This window comes from Bubalus kerabau, chromosome 14 (genome assembly GCF_029407905.1).
Source record: "Bubalus kerabau isolate K-KA32 ecotype Philippines breed swamp buffalo chromosome 14, PCC_UOA_SB_1v2, whole genome shotgun sequence".
Classification (NCBI taxonomy): domain Eukaryota; kingdom Metazoa; phylum Chordata; class Mammalia; order Artiodactyla; family Bovidae; genus Bubalus; species Bubalus kerabau.
This window is the reverse complement of record NC_073637.1, coordinates 29,055,870-29,068,661: the sequence shown is the minus strand read 5'-3', so window position 1 is coordinate 29,068,661 and position 12,792 is coordinate 29,055,870. Positions and strand designations below refer to the sequence as shown.

The 12,792-nt window shown below is 40.4% G+C and overlaps 1 protein-coding gene across 1 annotated transcript in view; it reads right to left on the bottom strand.

Annotated features, from left to right (window-relative positions):
* Positions 1 to 4: 4 nt before the first annotated feature.
* CLVS1 (clavesin 1) overlaps positions 5 to 12,792 on the bottom strand; it is a 193,525-nt gene continuing 180,737 nt past the window's right edge. The window contains exon 6 of the mRNA XM_055546085.1: positions 5 to 1,122. Within this exon, the coding sequence (XP_055402060.1) occupies positions 1,035 to 1,122 (88 nt within the window). The 3' untranslated portion in view covers positions 5 to 1,034. The remainder of the gene's footprint in view (positions 1,123 to 12,792) is intronic.

Sequence of the window (12,792 nt, the reverse complement as noted above, 5' to 3'; positions counted from 1 at the left end):
ATAAAATGATCTTTGGCATTTCATCCTGCATTCCAAGTCTTCTCTTATTTTCAGTTCTTGTGTATTTAGCCATCCTTAAAGATCTTCCTCCAAGTTTGATACCTACCCCCTTAACAACAGCCAGGTCCATCCTTCGCACCTTTAACTGATTGCAGGAGGGAGGTGGGGGGACGTAGTGTGTGTGTAATGCTTTTGTAGCACTTTTCTTGCCGTAGTGACCTAAATGGGACAACTTGAAAAGATTCATTAACCACTAACATGTATTTTCAACATAACCCCCTACCCTCTAGAGACATACATTCCTTGGGGGAAGCCACATCACTAAGATGAAATAGTCATACTTCAATTTCTGTGTCTTTGTTTCAAATTAGCTCATGATAATCAGCCAGTGGCCTCATCAAAGATGTGACATCAAAATCATTTTTGCAGGATATCAAAATAAACAAACTCTGCAAATAGCCAGACCCACAAGAGCATGCTCTTAGGCTGAACAATTTGAGATTGGATGCTGGTGATGAGGTCAAAGAAAATAACTCAATGTAGGAATGAAGATTACCGGAGATACTATTGTCTTGGGGCTTTGCACTACATTAAACTTGAAAATTGTGTCTGCACAGTTTAAATTCTTATGGATCTACTTGGAAATGCACTTAATTTTAAACTGCAAAAACTGGAGAGCATCTCTTCAAAGCCTTAGGGAAATTTTTGTCCTAATGAGGTATGTGCCTCAAATTTAGTTTTTCTCTTTTCAACTCATTTAATACCATAAATATGGGGTGGGGGGAGTTTTGTTTCCATGACTACCTTGCTTTATCCTCCAATTCCCTCATTGAAAAACAAAAATGCATCTCTCAAGTCTTTGTTCAACTTTGGCTGCTCAGACCAATGGCTGGTGACAGTCATTACTGGGTGGCAGGAGAGGAGGCCCTGTGTCGAGCCCAACGCATGTGTTGTGTGGTCAGTTTCACATGTGCTTCCTGGTGGCTGATACCACTGAGAGTTGGAGACGTCGGGAGCACGGGGTGGCTCGGGGTTCAGTCCAGAGCCAGGAGTGGCTGGGTGTTCTCATTCTCTCCCTTGTCCTCATGTTTCAGGGTCCCAGCTTCTACCACAGACTGAGATCTAATAATAGGGGAAGGAAAAAGATGTGATTACAGACAATTCATGGTGCGAGCCATTTTGGAATCTTGGAGGGCCTTCAGACGTCATGGATCCCTGATTAAGCAAAACACTCAACTATATAACTTCTCCCCCTTGTGTATCTCTGTTTTCCTTGCTTTTGTGTCTTCTACATCATGTTTTTAGGGAACCAGGCATCTTGGAATTTTCTTTGTAGGGATCTCCTTTTGATAAAACAAACACATGTTCTAGCCACAATTCTGCCCCTTTGTCTAAACATTCTATGGATCTTGAGATGTATAAAGTCTTATAAATTTTGTTGGATTTTTAATGTTTCAAAATACTTTTGAGAGCCTTTATTTCTCAAGGTCATAGGAAACTATCATATATGATGTTAATAGCACAAGATGTAGAATCAGGCTGTAAATGTATCCTTGACTCCTTAATAACTGAGGAGTCTCGGGGAAGTTCTTGGAACTCTGGACCTTGGTTCTCTCATCTGTAAAACAGAGCTATTACCTGTTACCTGTAGGTAGCTGTTACCTATACCTCCCAGAGTTGTTAAGAAGGACTAGAACTAATATCATACATAAGGCATTCGGCATGTAATTGTAGTCAAAATTTATGGAGCACTCTATTATTACCAATATTGCAATAATGTCAGTGATCTTTAGTTTCTGATACTGGAGTAATAATTTCTTGTGTTTATAACTCAGATTGAAATTATTTTCCAACTTTATAGAGACAGTTATAAGAGCTGTGCACACAGTAAACATTCAATCAACTTTCATATACTAAAAAGAAAAAGTCACTCAAAACATTAAGAAAATGATTGAAGTGGGTTATTCAAATAAGCAAGATTTACATGTAAGTGCAGTAAATGGGTAACTCAGTACACCTGAGTTTCCCAAACTCTCCACCTTCTGAGTCTTCAGGACCGTCCCTTGACTAACTAACCCCTGGAGTATCCTGCCTGATAAAGTGTCTTTGTATACTTGAGGCTTTGGGCCATGCTACATGGTTTATTTTAACAATGTGATTAATAATGAATGTCTATTTTTGTGTGCCTGGACTTTGGGAGACATCCTTTCAATTTGACCTCCTGCTGGGGGAGGTAGAGGTGCTGCAGACCAAGTAGCTACGGTCCGTCACACATGCTCTGCTTGCCTGTGTGACAGACAAACCAGGATACCAAGACATGGGTGAGTTTCTCTGGCTGATGACACGTTGTCTGTGTTGTCTGTCTGTGACTCCAGTGGGAGTAAAACTGGAAGCTTGCAACTGCTCCAGAGTACCTAGACCACCCAGTGCACCTTTTCCCTTTGCTGACTTTGATCTGTATTCTTTTGCTGTAATTAAACCATAATTGTGAGTATAACCACATTTCTGTGAGTCCCTCAAGCAGATGATCACATCTGAGGGTGGTCTTGATGACCTCAAGCACGATATATAATAACACTAATGTTTGTTGTCTGTGCATCTCTTATAGTTGTAACCTCTTTACATGTATGAAGTTGCCTCATTTTCATACCCGTAAGGAGTGCTGCTATTATTGCTTCCATTCTGGGGTGGGAAATAACTAAGGGACAAAAAAAGGAAGTAACATAGGAAAGGCAACACAAATAGAGAATGGAGAACAAGACAGGTTTATCACCATCACAGTATTCCTTGGTCTACCTAACACTGCAGCGATATTTAGCTGCTCTAAATGTCAATCTAGTCCAACTTTAGGTGCCAAGCCTAACCTTTCAAAAGGAAGTGGATTTGATTGCTCCTGGTACAGGGCAGAGAAGCCCCAGGTAGTAGTATATTTCAGCTGTTTTATACATTGCCTACGTATTTCTCTCTTTGCTTTAGTTAAAGGCTGTGTATGCAGTGTGTGCATGCACACACACTCCCACACAAGTGTAGCGGGGTGGGCAGTGGAGGTAATAGATTTATATAAAAAGCAGAAAAGCTGAAAACCCAGAAGGTTCTCTGAGGGATGGGATGGGGCGGGGGAGTGGGAGGGAAGTTCAGGATGGGGAACACATGTACACCCATGGCTGATTCATGTGAATGTATGGCAAAAACCACCACAATATTGTAAATTGTAAAAAGCCTCCAATTAAAATAAATAAAAAACTAAAACTGAAAAACAGGAATACAACTGCCCATACAGGCCACCTCCATCCAGCACCTTGGACAGCTGCCTAACCGCTTTGCCCTACAGGCCCTGGTGAAAATGGAGGATGTTAATGGCCAGTCCACTTGAAAGACGCTAAACTGTATTTCTCATTCATGCCACTTGGCTTTGTTTTACAACATGGCAAGAGAATCACAGCCACAGAATTAGAAAAGACCTTAGAGACCCACTAGATGAACCCACTAGGAAATATTAAGTAAGATGCCAAGCAGTTTCTTGTTGAATATATATGATTTAAGAAATCTATTCCTCCCTATTCCTGGAGGAGCAACTCTGCTAGAAAGCTTTTTCTTACAATGAACTAAAACCTGTCTTTTTGCAGCTTTTATATACCGTTCCTGGTTTTGTCTGCTGGAATCACCAGAATATGTATAATCCCTTCAATCCACATAACAGCCCTTAAAATATTTGTCGAGTGCCCTCCAGCCCTCTCTGCTCCCACTAAAACTGACCAAATTCCTCTTGAGCCTTCAAGATTTCTAGAACTTAACTACTCTCCTGCATCTCTTCATCAACTGCTTGCCCACAGAATGTCACTTCAAAAAAGAATGAAATTATTGCTTCCCTCTTTCTTTTTTGTATGCTTCTCTTGAAGCATAAAAAATGTACCTAAAATTGCCTTAGCCTTTCTGGAACTCAATAAAGCCAAGAGAAATTTTAGCTATATTTATACATGCTGCTGTTAAGTCATTTCTCTCCCATCTTGAAAGTACATGGTTGAATATTTCATCTTTTTTAATTTGGCTCATATTACCACTGTATCTCTATCCTTTTGGATCTAGAAATGTGTTACCCATCCAAATTATTGTCTGTGATTTTCATGAGTAGTGGATTTGTTTTTAAACTTTCCCTTCCCCTGTTTTGGAAGCCACCATGGGGAAAAAAAATCAACAAATTCTCAAATATTGAACTTTCAAACAAAAATCACTTATTGCCACTAACTCGTGGTAATAAAGGCTTCCTTGGTGGCTCAGCAGTAAATAATCCACCTGCAAATGCAGGAGACGCAGAGACATGGGTTCAATTCCTGGTCCAAGAAGATCCCCTGAAGGAGGAAACAGCAACCCACTCAAGTATTCTTGCCTGGAAAATCCCATGAACAGAGAAGCCTGGCGGGCTATAGTCCATGGGGTCATAAAGAGTCAGACACGACTGAATGACTGAACAACAAAAACAACACTGCAAAGGAGACAAGGCATAAATGACACAGAGCGGTTATGTGCTCTTTGATATGAGAGTTTTCAGGCCCTTTAGACCAAATAATTAGCATGAAGTAAATTAAGTTAAAGAGTTAAATGGCTAAGGATTGTTCAAGTATGATAAATGTTTGTGAATGTCTCCTGCCATAGCTAAGGACTGTGAGAGCATGTTCAGAAATACTCATTCTTTAGTGGAAATACCGCTTTAATTACCCGGTCATAGACTATAAGAAATGGAACTTGAAGTGGTCCATTTTCAGGACAAAGTGGCTGGCCTTGGGTGGAGAATTATTAACAAACGGTTTTCCACTCACAGCTAGCTAGTTTCATCTTGGAAAATTACTGGCAAGCTAGTCTTGCCTAACAGCTTACCTATGGACCAGCCCTAAGCTAACAGGATGTTTGGGAAGGGATAAACTAAAGTTCTTTTGAGAAATATGGACTTAGGATGGGAAGGGAGAAGAAAGAATATGCTGTGAGACTAGGTGATGTCCTAGAAGATTGTAGCCCCATAGTACTAAGCCAGTGAGGGACTGGGGAGGGACCTGCTTGCCAGGGAATAAAAGTGCTTGCTGTAACTGTCCCGGGTGTGCCTGCCCACCAGACACCAGACCTTGTAGGACTGTCCGTTAAAGTATCCCTTTCACTGTGCTTTGTGTCTCTGAGTCCATCCCTTGGTTTTGGGCAAGTGAACCTGTTTCTCACATAGACCCATAGACAGGTATGGGGTCACTGTGATCAGCACTCTGGGAACAGGGTATTGGGGTGAGAAGCAGGCATCATCTCTTTTTCATCTCTAAAGAAAAAGAAGAGAGGAAAACCTATCATTCACAGAGTGACGTCACTCGCAGGCCTCATTCGGGTGCCTCTTCCCTTCACTTGGCGTCAGATTTGGATCTGTTGACTTAAAAAATATTCACAACTTATAAGTTAAGAGTTATGTTTTATTCAGCAGGGAATTTTTAGGACTTCAAGCCCGGGAGGCAGCATCTCAAGTAACCCTGAGAGAAGTGCTTCAAGGAGGTGGTGGGGGTGGGGGGGTCAGCACGGAGCCAGGTTACATAGAATTTTTGCAACAAAGGGCAGGTAGTCTGAATGTTGAAAGATGATTGTTAACTAAAGAAAACCAGGTATCTCAAATCAAGAAATTTAGCTCTTGTCTATGTGTGGGAAGATGCAAGAGTCTGGACTCACTGAAGTCATTCTTTTGATATGCACTTCAGATATCTCGGGCGGTTTCCTGGGTTTTCATATCCTGAGTTTCCTCAGGACTCATCATAGGAAGCGGCTGCAGTCTGATGTTTGCTAGATGGCAGGTATTCACTCCTTCCTGAGTTCCTTCAGGGCTCACCAGCTCACTGATGGTGACTACGATATCCTTTGTTTACTGATACGGCAGAAAACATTCCATTTCTCACATCTATGTGGAATTTTTTTAATACTTATACTGACAGTGGGGACTCAGGATGCTGGGTGTCTTATCTCAGCAAATAAACTGTCTTGGCTGAGTGGTGGGTAACAACTGAACAGGCCTGAGGCATTGAGCATGAGGAACTAAATACAGTTTTGTTTTGTTTTTTCTTGTTTGCATTTTCTCTGATTGCGAAGGGGGACCAGAGCATCTTTACTTTCAGTGTGACATAATTCCATTTACCTGGTCACAAAATGAGCCTTTGATATAAGGAACACATTCTATCATGAAATATTTGAAATTCATTGGAAAAACAGAAAGTATATGTTGCCTTTTTCAAAATCTAGCATAAATAAAGCAAAGAGAAACACCCATCTTAAATCTTGCCCTCTGTCCATTTAGCTGAGTCACAGTACTCTCTGGGAAGAATGTTCAACTGTTCACTGATAAAAACATCTCTGCCACTCATAAACAACGAGTTTAGGAACTGTGCATTAACCATGGAGGAACCACACTTGCCTTGTGACTTTTTTGCCCAGATCACGTTAGTGATAATCTCCCAACTTGTTGGCTTTGCCTTCACCCAAGAAGATGAACACTGCTGCTAAAATAAACATTTCAGTCTTTTCTCATGGGTCCTCTTTCCAACACTGAAAGCCAGCTTAACCTCAAGGGCAAGCCAGGGAGTTTACAAGCTATTTCAGCCGTCATTATCTCAGTGGTGTAGCCACTACCCTAACAATGGCTTTGTTCCTGCCTTGATAGTTGTCACATTTTGTTTTCCTGCTATTATATCCCCCACCCCCAACCTCCATTCACTCTACCTTTCTTCTTTCTACTTTCCCCTTTTCCTCTCCAAAATTTGGAAGTTTCCCCACTGCATGTCATCAAATATCTATAGCCATGCTTTTAATTTTTACTGCTTCCAAAGACATTTACCTTTCACATGGGAAATAGATGGGGAAACAGTGGAAACAGTGTCAGGCTTTATTTTTAGGGGCTCCAAAATCACAGCAGATGGTGATTGCAGCCATGAAATTAAAAGATGCTTACTCCTTGGAAGGAAAGTTTTGACCAACCTAGATAGCATATTCAAAAGCAGAGACATTACTTTGCCAACAAAGGTCCATCTAGTCAAGGCTATGGTTTTTCCAGTGGTCATGTATGGATGCGAGAGTTGGACTGTGAAGAAAGCTGAGCACCGAAGAACTGATGCTTTTGAACTGTGATGTTGGAGAAGACTCTTGAGAGTCCCTTGGACTGCAAGGAGATCCAACCAGTCCATCCTAAAGGAGACCAGTCCTGGGTGTTCATTGGAAGGACTGATGCTGAGGCTGAAACTCCAATACTTTGGCCACCTCATGCGAAGAGTTGACTCATTGGAAAAGACCCTGATGCTGGGAGGGATTGGGGGCAGGCGGAGAAGGGGACGACAGAGGATGAGATGGCTGGATGGCATCACCGACTCGATGGACATGAGTTTGGGTGAACTCCGGGAGATGGTGATGGACAGGGAGGCCTGGTGTGCTGCGATTCATGGGGTTGCAGAGAGTCGGACACGACTGAGCGACTGAACTGAACTGAACTGAATGTTCTAGTACACCTGTATCAGCACTTCTAACCAGAAAGAGTGGTTTTTTAAAAAGATATTTTTAAAGATGTCTCTCAGTGATTCTACTCAACCTCTGTTTCTCCCTGTAGGTCCCTGCCTGGACATGAATGATGGCTCCACCTGGCTTTGTGGTCTTGGGCAAATTTGACCCCCTCATGTGTAAAATGAAAGTATGATAGTGCCCGCAACATGGGAGGTGGGGGTAAGGAGAACTAGATGAATTACAAATTGAAAGTGTCTAGCCCAGTGTCAGCCTGATACATGTGTACCTTTGTTTTTAGCTACTGCTGTTCTTCCCCATTTGCAGATAAGAAAATTAAGGTCTGGACTATTTAGTTCATCTACACTTTGAGTTACAAAGCATGAATTCAGCTCCAAGTTCCCAAAAGCCATATTATTAAATTTACAAGAGACAACTGTATGTCCTGATGTATCATGTGACCTGAGACTAAATGCAGACTAAGATTTGAGAATGGATAAAGACTAATATTTTAAAAATTCAAAATAAGTGATGAGACTGCTCCACATGAAAGCTAACTTTATTATTTTACCTTATAACTTTTAGAAGTAACCCAGAAGTTTCCACCTGATGAACAATTATTTATGTAGCTTTCAGTGCATCTATTTGTAGTTGTTTTCCATGATGTGAGTTTCTTCCTGCTATAATGCCTTCAGTAATATCCTTGATGTAGAGTCTTAAAGAATAATTGTAAGACTCATATTCTGTTCAGCTACCAAACTCTTCAATGTTAGAATGATACTTGTCGGCAATATGATACAATTAAAATTCATGGAACTAGATCAATAAATCATAAATCAACAAATCATTTTTTAACAGTTAGCCTAAGTATTTCTCATGTAAAGCAGCAAAGCCTTTCTCTATCGAAGTGAAGAAATAAGAAATAAACCTCCCTTTACTGTGACAATACAATTTGCCATAACTTACTGAAATACAAAGAAATCAATGGAAGAAAAATAAATATTCTATTACTTTTTAAGTGAACTATTTTTAGAGCGAGTCCAACAATTCAGCTTTTGCCTAAATGCATTGTAACTTGAATTCAAGTGTATAATGTATTTGTATTTAACCATGATAGGTACCAATCTTAGAGCAAGGAAGAAAGAACCAAGAGAAAACACATGTGCCTTCAGAAAGGATGGAAATTGGGCTCACATGTCAATAGGTCTAAAGCAACACCATCCAACACCGAGCCCTCAGCACATGTGCCCACTGAGGACTTGAAACTGGATCGGTCCTAGTTGAGATATTGAGATAGGCTGTAAAGACACTGTATGCATGGGATTTCAAAGACAGCATGAAAAAAAAAGAATGTAAAATATCTAACACTTTTAAAATTATATTGAAATCATAATTTTGTATACATGGGATTGGGTTTCCTTGGTGGCTCAGGGATAAATAATCTACCTGCCAATGCAGGAGACATGGGTTCAATCTCTGGTCCAAGAAGATCCCTTGGAGAAGGAAATGACTACCCACTCCAGTATTTTTGCCTGGGAAATCCCATTAACAGAGGCGCCTGGCGGTATGTCAAAGAATCAGACACAGCTTCAGGACCAAGCAACAACAATTTCAGTTAAATAAAACTTATTATTGGAATTAATTTCACTTGTTTCTCTCTTTACTTGTAATGTGGCTACAAGATAACTTAAAATTCTATGTGTGGCTCACGTTGTTTCTATCGGACGACTCTAGTCTAAGGCTGCATTCCCTCTGTCAGGCTTGTGGCTGAACCAGAGTGATATACTCGTCCTCATTTAGAATTTCATGGTCATCCCAAACGGCCACAGCAGCAACATTATGATCTGTCACCTCCAGTATTCAGTGTGCTGAGTTATTTTTCACATGTTAACTCATTTAATCCTCACACTGATTCACACAAAGCCCCGGGTGACATGAGAGCTGTTTTCTGAGTAACACTGTTGTTGCTTGAATGCTAACTAGAAAGAAACTTCATTGGTTTAGATTCCATTAATTTATTGTTTAGATGAGGGTGAACATATCCCATTATTTTATGTCTAAAGGGACAAATAATATCAAAAGACTTCAGGAAGAAATTTAAACTACCTGAAAAGAAAGAAATAAGTTCTTTCTGAACACACAGCAAAATTATTACTAACAGATGGTTTTTGTTGTTTATTATAAGGATCCTTGGAGAAATGAGCTGATGGAAGAGAATTGTCACCATGTCACTAACTTGCTATGGGACTCTATGGAACATCTCACTTGGCTTCTACGATCCCACGTTTTTCAACTGTAAAATGATGATTGCTGGACAAAGTGCTGATTTTAGCCCCAGGAGTTCATGAAGTCTACCAGACTGGGATAAATCAACATTAGTTCTTGAAAATAATTAGACTTCATTTTTCAAAGTTCCACAATTCTGACTTTAAGCTAATTTGCTTGAATAGTCTAAGTACCTCTCTATCTCAGCATTTGTTTTTACCTCCTTCTAGAAATGCATAATACAGCAAATAACAAATTTTGACCAGACCTGAAAAGCCTCTTTGAAAATTTGTATGAGCCCAAAACATTTAGATTTCATGAGTCCAAAAGATTTACCTTTTAAAAAAAATTTTAGGGACTTCCCTCATGGTTCAGTGGTTACGAATCCACCTTACAATGTAGGGAACTCAGGTTCAATCCCTGGTCGGGGAACTAAAATCACATGTGCCACAGGGCAGCTACGTTCAAGTGCCACTACTTCGAGGGTCCATGTGTCAGAACAAAAGATCACAGGTGCTACAGCTAAGACTCAATGCAGCCAAATAAGTAAATAGATATTTTTAAAGATATTTTTATTTCCACAAGTTTCTAAATACTGAATTCAAAGCTGCCAGGTGCTATTTAATAACTATTTTCAAAGAACTAAAAAGCCTCTTGATAAAAGTGAAAGAGGAGAGTGAAAAAGTTAGCTTAAAACTCAACATTCAGAAAACTAAGATCATGCATCTGGTCCCATCACTTCATGGCAAATAGATGGGGAAACAGTGACAGACTTTACTTTTGGGGCTCCAGAATCATGGCAGATGGTGACTGCAGCCATGAAATTAAAAGATGCTTACTCCTTGGAAGAAAAGTTATGACCAACCTAGACAGCTTATTAAAAAGCAGAGACATTACTTTGCCAACAAAGATCTGTCTAATCAAAACTATGGTTTTTCCAGTATTCATGTATGGATGTGAGATTTGGACTATAAAGAAAGCTGCTGCTGCTGCTAAGTCACTTTAGTCATGTCCAACTCTGTGCGACCCCATAGGTGGCAGCCCACCAGGCTCCCCTGTCCCTGGGATTCTCCAGGCAAGAACGCTGGAGTGGGTTGCCATTTCCTTCTCCAATGCATGAAAGTGAAAAGTGAAAGTGAAATTGCTCAGTCATGTCTGACTCTTCTCAACCCCATGGATTACAGCCTACCAGGCTCCTCCATCCGTGGGGTTTTCCAGGCAAGAGTATGGGATTGGGGTGCCATTGCCTTCTCCGATAAAGAAAGCTGAGTGCCGAAGTGGTGAAAAATTGATGCTTTTGAACTGTGGTGTTGGAGAAGACTCTTGAGAGTCCCTTGGACTTCAAGGTGATTTCCTAAAGGAAATCAGTCCTGACTATTTATTGGATGGACTGATGCTGAAGCTGAAACTCCAATACTTCGGCCACCTGATGTGAAGATCTGACTGATTGCAAAAGACCCTGATGCTGGGAAAGATTGAAGGTGGGAGGAGAAGGAGACAACAGAGGATGAGATGGTTGGATGGCATCACCAGCTCAATGGACATGAGTTTGAGCAAGCCCCAGGAGTTGGTGATGAACAGGGAAGCCTGGTGTGCTGCAGTCCATGGGATCATAAAGGGTTGGACATGACCGACCAACTAAACTGAACTCAACTGTGTCATCATGAAGTATTCTGGTTTATTTAAAGTAACTGATTGCTAATATGATTGTCCTCGGGCCACAGCTTCCTGCTGTGAGAGTAGCTCCTGAGAGTAGCTTCCTGAGGTGAGAGTAGCTACCACCTCATCTCGAGCAACCAAGGGTGTACCAGTGTGCAGAAAAATTCCAGCTGGCCCTCAGCAAAGCTTGCTCGTCACATCCGAAATCAGTTTCAGAATGTTTTGGAAAAGAAGATTTCAACACACACTTCGATTGGATATTTTTAGAATTGTCACCTATGAGAGAGTTACCCAACCCCAAGGCTGGTTATTATATTTATTGTCATCATTTCATCATCACCACCAACAATAAAAGACACACCATTTATTGAGTACTGATTTCATGCCAGCTTCTGTGCTAATTCATTAGCCTGCATTATCTTTGTTTAAACCTCACAATAATTTTCTGAAGTGATACTGGTATTTTTTGAAGTATAGTTGATTCATGACGTTGGGTAAGCTTTAAGTGTGTGGCACAGTGATTCAGTATATATGCTGTTGTTGCTGTTGTTTAGTCGCTAAGTTGTGTCTGACTCTTGTGACCTATGAACTGTAACCTGCCAGGCTCCTCTGTCCATGGGATTTCCCAGGCAAGAGTACTAGAGTGGGTTGCCATTTCCTTCTCCAGGGGATCTTCCCAATCCAGGGATCAAACCCAGGTTTCCTGCATTGTAAGATGAATTCTTTACTGCTGAACCACCACGGAAGTTCTCAGTATATATATGTATGTGTGTATATATATGTGTATATATATATATATATATATATATATATATATATTCTTTTTTAGATTCTTTCTCCTTATAGGTTATTAAAAAGTATTGATTTCTAAGCTCCCATTATTTCCCCTTTGGTAGCCATAAATTTGTTTCCTAGGTCTGTGAGTCTGTTTCTGTTTTGAAAATAAATTCATTTTTATCATATTTTAGATTCCACGTATAAGCGATATCATATTATTTTATCTCTCTCTGACTTACTTCACTTAGTCCAATCTCTAGGTCCATACATGTTGTTTATCATTTTACCAACATTTCCCTGAATATGATCTTCTGAATATGAACAGCTGACACTTGGCCTTTCTGATAAGAGAGGCAGCCCTTGTCTGACCACTTGAAGAAACCGAAGAAAAGACTGCCAACTTAGAAAATAGATATAGAGAATCAGATTATTTAGTTATAAAAACATTCTTAATTTTACCAAGCGATTTACCATAGCACTCTTTTAAGCAGAGTCACTTTAATGCACCTGAGGGATGAGAGTGCTCAAAGTCATAGCTAGATAGTTAGTGTGTGTTGTACCCAAACTCCTTGGTAGAACCCTGGG